At 36.8% G+C, this 7,713-nt stretch overlaps 1 protein-coding gene across 1 annotated transcript; it reads left to right on the top strand.

Annotated features, from left to right (window-relative positions):
* Positions 1–848: 848 nt before the first annotated feature.
* LOC124844251 (F-box protein PP2-A12-like) lies at positions 849–3,721 on the top strand. Its single transcript, XM_088104900.1, has 3 exons — positions 849–1,321; positions 1,451–1,569; positions 2,943–3,721. The coding sequence occupies exons 1-3, from the start codon at positions 1,019–1,021 to the stop codon at positions 3,370–3,372; spliced, it is 852 nt and encodes a 283-aa protein (XP_087961026.1). The 5' UTR covers positions 849–1,018; the 3' UTR covers positions 3,373–3,721.
* The last annotated feature ends 3,992 nt before the right edge of the window (positions 3,722–7,713 follow it).

The raw sequence follows: 7,713 nt of genomic DNA, 5'->3' as shown, positions 1-7,713 counted from the left end.
TTATCGGATATCACTATTGGATTTAACAAAGAAGAGATTTATCGAAAAAACACAATAACAATGAGATTTGAGCTCAACAACATAAGTTATTGACACCACTATTTATCCAAAATCTTACGATAATGGATTAATGGGTCTTTTATCTTTATCTACTGTTCTATTTTCTCATTTCTATCTAATGTGAGACTTAGACTCACACTTAGATTTTCAGTACCCTAACGAAAAGTGGAGAAAAAAATGAAAAAAAAATAAATAAGTGATTGAAAAAAAAATGAAAGAAATATATCTAGAATAAAAACATTCACCTTATAATAATGAATCACAGTATAAACTGTATCATTAACTATTTAAACATATTAGTAAAAAAAATTAAACTCAACAAAACTAATACAAATTAGAACGTTACCAAACAAATTAGTATTTAAGTCTACTTATATTTATTTTTTATATTATAAATGGATAAAAATGTAGCCAAAATTTATGGAACGTACGTGGATTTCCATTTTATTTTTCTAGAAGGTCCTAAAACTTGAAGACTTTAAAATATTTTAATTTCAATTGGAAGGGAAATAAGTAGTAATTAAGATAAGTTATTAAAAGAAATGGTATTGACGCGGTTGACAATTTGAAATTAATTACTGCAAAATTGACCAAAGAAAACCTGTAAACATTAATGTTGATTTGAATGAAAAATAAATGAATAAAAAACTTATCCGAATATTAAAAAGTTTTGGTGGGATTAAGGTAATTGTTAGGGATTTTCGGGGCGAAGAGGAAGGAGGGTGGTGGATAACTGTGAAATGCTTCTCGTCAAGTCCTAGTCAGATCACGCTGTCTCGCATAAACAAACAAACCAACAAACCCACAGAACCGAGTCAGCTACAAATTACAAATTACAAATTACAATTGCAATTACACACCAACTCGGAGACATCTCCGTCGAAAACCCAACGCCCTAAGCCAACCCACTCGCCACCACTGCTTCCATTCTCCTTCTCCTTTCCTTTAACGTTGATTGATGGGTCTGCGATTCTCGTCTCCGCCATCGGAATCGGCGCCCAAGTACGGTTTGGGCGAGTTGCCCGAGAGCTGCGTGGCTGAGATCATGACCTACATGAACCCTCCCGAGATTTGCAAGCTCGCTACGCTCAATCGTGCCTTCCGCGGTGCTTCCTCCGCGGATTTCGTCTGGGAGTCCAAGCTGCCGTCCAATTACTCCGTCCTCCTCCGCCGCATCTTCGATGATTTCCCCTCTCATTTGGGGAAGAGGGGGATTTACGCCAGGCTTTGCAGACTCAATTCTCTTGATGATGGCACCAAGGTAATGGATCAATTGATTAATTAATTAATTAATTAATAATTATAAGCCGTGTTGATTTTTTTTTATTGTTATTGGTTTGTGGTTTGATGTGAGAGGAAGTGGAGTTGAGATAGTTGTGTTTTTGTGCAGAAAGTGTGGCTGGATCGGAGCACGGGTAAGCTGTGTTTGTGCGTTTCGGCCAAGGGATTGTCCATAACCGGGATTGATGATAGAAGATACTGGAACCATATCCCCACTGAGGAATCTAGGTCACTTTTCTTCTCCTAGTTATACGCATTGGAATACTTGTCCCTTTTTATTTTTTATTTATCGATTTATATTTTAATTAGGCTGGCCTTCCAAATTATGATTTGCTGTTTGAAGGAGGGGTGAGAAAAATTAGTGATGGGATGATAGATAAGAAAACGGGGAATTGGAGGGGGAAAATAGAATTGGGTTGGGGTCTGTTTGGTCCTACTGGATCGTGGAAAGGGGGAAAATCAAATGTCAACTCGTTTTCACTCCGGATTGCTAGCTTGCTTCATAATCATTACCATCCCGAGTTATTTCCACCTTACAATGTTTCACTTGCTCAATCAGGCGAACCCTAGATTCTCAGAACTCGTGACATAGCAATTCTTAAGGAAACCCCAAATAATCTTGAGTGTTAAATTTAAAAACCCTGGGAATCGGGAAGTTATATAAAAGTATACAAAATTACAATCAATTCAATTCCCAGTATGTTATACCATACACCTAAGTTCTGATATGAGTAACATCCGTATTTATGTTGTTATTCGTGTTCCATTCTCCATTGTTTATTGTGATTCTTTACTTTGCTGACTTTTTAGTTTATAATTACAGTTGATGGCATATTTGTGTTTCCCCCTCTGTTATGGAGACTTTATATGTATACACACACACCCACACTATTCAAAGTGACTATTTTTTGCTAAAAGTCATTCTTATTCTGTGATATACATATACACTCTTCCTTTTACACTTTTGTAGTCATTGGGATCATTCAATCACTTCAACCATGGGATGAGTTCAATGAAATGATTCATTTCCAGAATTTTTTGTGTGAACTATAAAATAAAGTGGGCTAACTGGGATTGTGTAAGATTGTATAAGGTTTTTAATTACTGTTGTTGCCACAATCTAAAAAACTGTAATGTTGTGGGATATTGCAGACATGTGTAAATCTTACGAGTCTTTTCTGTTGCAGAGAACTAAAACCTTAGAACTTGGTACTGTGGTTGCAGTTATAGTTGAGACCACAATCTAAATTCATGACTACTGTATCAATAATGTGGTCATGTTTTATAATTTATCACCTAGAAAATTTGGTGGTTATGTGTATATATTTTCCATGTTCAGAGTCTTTGTATTGGTGGTTGTGTGTATATATTATGGTTCTGGTATGTATTGTAGCTTTTGGTATTGATTAGTGTTGGCTGAAAGTTGTTCTCTGACTTGTGATGTTGTGAAGGATATGCTTCATTTGCTATTGTTATTTTGGTTGATGATGCAAGTTGCAATCTCTGTCAAGTAGTTTATTTGCAAAATAAATATAGTTTAACTGTTGATTTGGTTTAATAGAACCTTGGAGTAAAACCTATGTTATCTCCTTGATTTGCAGATTCAACAGTGTTGCGTACCTCCAGCAGATCTGGTGGTTTGAAGTGGATGGAGATGTTGAGTTCCCGTTTCCTGCTGGGAGATACAGCATATTCTACAGAATACATCTAGGACGAGCCTCCAAAAGATTTGGCCGGCGAGTTTGCAACACAGAGCATGTTCATGGGTGGGATGTAAAGCCTGTTCGATTCCAGCTATGGACTTCAGATGGCCAGTATGTTACATCCCAGTGTTTTCTGAATGGACCAGGTAAATGGGCCTTTTACCATGCAGGCGATTTTGTTGTCGAGAATGGTAATGCATCAACAAAAGTTAAATTCTCTATGACTCAAATTGACTGTACACATACAAAAGGAGGGCTCTGTTTAGATTCTGTGCTCATATATCCAAGTGAATTCAGAAAGGTTAAAGCATTTTTAAATAGCTCTTAACCTTGTCGACAAGTATATATAATTGTATACTAGAGCGTAGGCCGCGTCAGGAGGAATAGAGAATCGAGTTTTTAGTATGGTTCTTTAAGGTTTAATTAAGAATTTTGTAGAAGCCAGGAGTTGATGTACATATCGATCAATGTCTGGTTATTTAGTCTGGAAGACTATCTCGAACATTCTATCTCAACCATGTATGGTGCAGAATATTATATTTTTTTTCTGCAGATGGAACAAAAGTGACCATTTGATGACAATGAAATGTTGATCATGCTTGAAGTAAACGAAAAAAACTGGACTACTTTTTTAGTCTATGGACTAACGTTGATCATAGTTTATAGTTTACTTGAAATTTGGTATTCCTTTCTACTTGTTCCCATGCTTGGTTTTCTGTTACGAGAAACCTCAACGTATGTTCACGGACATACAACTGAAAAATCTCTTGTTTGGTCTTCAACCGGATCCTATTAAAAAAGGGGTTGTAACATATTCTAACCTTGGAATTTAGTTTAAAATGAAAAAGAAAGAGGGTTATTTTTGAAAAGTCAGTTTGCAAAGTAAGACGCAACCAATATTAAGTTTGTAAACATTAATTCAGTATAGATTTAGCATACTGTAAACCGGTCTCCTTTGCTTTAACTTATCGTCGACATTGTTTGGTTGATCTAGAGCTTGCACGATAATTCAGTGGCGTGAAAATTATATTCTATCACCTTCCCTTTTTGATTTCGTATCAGTGCCACAATTGATTCTACAGTAAATTTGAAAATTACGGTAGAAAAAAGTTTAATCTAATTCAGTCACGGATTATTAGAATGCTGGCCGAGTTAATTGTAATAAAAATATTGAAGATATAATGTAATCTATAGAAAGTAAGGAGAGTATAACAAAAGTTAACGATCGTTTATGTTCGTCTGAAATTTATTTCAAGAGTTTTATTAAGTTCTAAAATAAACATTTTTTTTGCATAAGTGAATGATACTAACAATTGACAACAATTTAACTATAGACTAAAAAATAATCCATGTTGGTGCTAAAATTAGAACTTAAAGAGTTTCATTTTGCACTTCCAATTCTTGTTAAAATGACTATTATCTCTTGTGATTGATGGCAGAAGAAAGAAACAGAGAACGTGTAAAAGAAAAATGTAATAGAGGAAAAAACTGTATCAGAAAAAACTGTATTACAAAGAGTTACATACTGTTTATATAACAGTAAAACGGTATTAACTAACAAAACTGCCAACTATTAAAAGCTTGAATTATAAAACTAATACACCTCCTTAATTCAAGACTTTTGATGTCACAACTCCAATCTCCTTTCTGAGATACTCAAACCTGGCAGATCAAGAGCTTTTGTAAACAAATCTGCCAGCTGAATATTAGTTTTGCATGCACCAGTTCAATCTTGCCTCTGTTAACCATATCACGTAAGAAGTGGTATTTAACTTCAATGTGTTTACTTCTCCCATGACTAACCGGATTCTTTGCCAAACTGATAGCTGAAGTGTTGTCCATCTTCAATTCTACAGATCTTCCTTTCTGAATTTGCAATTCCATCAGCAACTCATTCAACCACACTCCTTGACAAGCAGCAGCACAACCGGCTATGTATTCTGCTTCACACTGGATAGGGCGATGACAGTTTGCTTCTTAGAACTCCATGATACGGGTGCCTTGTTCAGAAAAAATATATTCCCAGATGTACTCTTTCTTTCAACCTGATCTCCACCAAAATCAGAATCTGTATATCCAACTAGCTTAATTCTTCCTGCTTCATACCATAAGGAAATAGTATGCCATAATCTGAAGTCTTTTTGATATATCTAAGTATGCGCTTGGCTGCTGTCATGTGACTTTTCTTTGGCTTGCACATGAACCTACTAATCAAACCAACTCCGAACATTAAATCTGGCCTGCTGTTGCATAAGAACGAAGAGATCCAACAAGTTGTCTATATCAGTTTCATTTATGCCTTCTTCATCGTCATCTATTTTAGTCTCACATTTACCTCGAGTGGACTTCTGGCTTCATTACAGCAGTTCATGTTGAATTTCTAACAAGTCCTTCACATATTTCTTTGATGCATTATTAAACCGTGGATGTATGCATAAACTCCATCCTAAGAAGTAGCTAAGCCTCCCGAGATCTGTCATCTCAAACTCAGCTTTCATCATCTGCTTGAACTCATCAATTTCCTTCAAACTTGACCCAGTCACCAACAGATCATCCACATAGAGACAGACTATTTTTCCTCCGCTGTCACTATCTTTCACATACAAACTATGTTCAACAGCACACTTAGTGAACCCTTGTCTGACAAAGAATGCATCAATTCATTTGTTCCATGCTCTGGGAGCTTGCCTCAACCCATATAGAGCCTTATGCAGTTTATACACTAAATGCTTCTTGTCTTCTTTGCTGAATCCTGGAGGTTGCTGGACATATACCTCCTCTTCCAAAGGACCATGTAAAAAAGCAGATTTGACATCAAGTGAGAATAATGTCCATTTTCTAGCACAAGCAATACTAATGACCAATCGAATTGTTTCTAACCTTGCCACAGGTGCATATACTTCTGTAAAATCTACTCCTCGTCTCTGTAGGAATCCTCTTGCCACGAGTCTGGCTTTATGCTTTGATATTGTGCCATCTGGATTTAACTTTTTCTTGAAAACCCATTTCACTCCAATGCATTTTTCCCGAGTGGCAACTTAACTAACTTCCACGTATTATTCTTTCAATTGATTTAATTTCTTCAATCATGGCTTCCTTCCAAATAGGTTGCGCAAGAGCCTCATCTACATCCAGGTTCACTTCCAGCCATCAAAGCCAAGTGAATGATATCACCCTCTTCATCTACTCCTGCATCTGAGTACATCTCGTATTCAGAAAATCTGGAAGGTCTTGCCGTTTGCCTTCTTGGTCTTCCTGAGACTTCTGCAGAATCTTCATCTTCAATGCTGCTTTCAGAAATCCCTGCTGTATCAGTATCTACTCTATCCTGCTTTGGTACATGCATCATGGTTTTCGTTTTCTTCAGGCTCGACTGATTGGAGTTCCAATCCCAGCTTTCGTCTTCAAGAAAGATTACATCCCTGCTAATTGACATCTTTCTCTTTACAGGATCAAAGAACTTGTATGCACCGGTTGAATGATACCCAACAAACACCATAGCCTCTCCTTTGTCTCCAAGCTTCGATCTCTTCTGATCTGCAATGTGACAAAATGCCAAAGATCCAAAAACTTTAAAGTGTTTACAGAGGGTATCATACCTGTCCAAATTGCATGTGGAACCTTGCCTGGCAACCTTTTCGTTGGACACCTGTTGAGCACATAGACAGCCGTTGACACAGCTTCTCCCCACAACTCGCGTGGCACTGCTTTCTCTCTCAACATACACCTGGCCATATTCATTATGGTCCTGTTTCTTCTTTCTGCCAAACCATTGTGTTGAGGCGTATAAGGTGCGGTTACCTCGTGTTCTATTCCGTATCTTTGACAAAAATCTCAAACTCAGATGAGTGTATTCACCCCCATCCGTTCTCAGATTTTAATCTGTCTTCCTGTCTCTCTTTCTACACTGACCTTGAATCTTCTAAACATTCAAGAGCTTCACTTTTCAATTTGATGAGATAAACCCATATCATTCTACTATATTCATCAATGAAAGTGATAAAATATCTATTTCCAGCCAGCGTTGGCACTTCTAGAGGTCCACATATATCTGAGTGTAAAACTTCAAGTCGTTCTTTGGATCTCATTTCCAATTGCGCTTGAAATGGTTTCTCGTTTGTTTCCCAACAATGCATGATTCACACGATTTCTCTGGTAGAATAATATCTGGCAGTCCAAAAACCATATTTTTCTTACTTAGCTTCTGTAAATCTTGAAAGTTGAGATGCCCAAACCTCAAATGCCATTTCCAGTTCTCATCTTCCTTTACCGTAGACAGACACTGTAATTTTCAACCATATCCATGCAGACTTGAAACGTGCGTTCTTCGAGATTTTACTTCTCAAAATCAACTTTTTGTTTTTATCAAACACTTCCACTTGATTGTTGTTTCCCATAATCACTGTAAACCCTTTTCTATCAATTGACCCAAACTCAGTAAGTTGCACTTCATTTCTGGCACAAACAGAACATTTTCTATGTCCCGTGCATCCATCTTTTTTTCTTATAGTAACATTTCCAATTCCTTCTACTCTTAACGTGCTGTCATCTGCAAATCTTACCTTGCTTTTCTTAGATTCATCCAGATTAATCACCACTCTCTATTACACGTCATGTGATTTGAACATCCTGAATCTAATACCAAGACTTATTCAACGAAGAATCTTCT

This window comes from Vigna umbellata, chromosome 1 (genome assembly GCF_029865625.1).
Source record: "Vigna umbellata cultivar VRB3 chromosome 1, Vumbellata_1.0, whole genome shotgun sequence".
Classification (NCBI taxonomy): Eukaryota; Viridiplantae; Streptophyta; class Magnoliopsida; order Fabales; family Fabaceae; genus Vigna; species Vigna umbellata.
Note: the sequence above shows the minus strand (reverse complement) of the source record. Positions and strands in the feature narration are given on the sequence as shown.

Coding starts and splice junctions, on each gene's coding strand:
- LOC124844251 (XM_088104900.1), top strand. CDS start 1,019: ATGGGTCTGCGATTCTCGTCTCCGCCATCGGAATCGGCGCCCAAGTAC. Junction 1,322..1,450: donor CTCTTGATGATGGCACCAAG/GTAATGGATCAA, acceptor GTTTTTGTGCAG/AAAGTGTGGCTGGATCGGAG. Junction 1,570..2,942: donor ATCCCCACTGAGGAATCTAG/GTCACTTTTCTT, acceptor CTTGATTTGCAG/ATTCAACAGTGTTGCGTACC.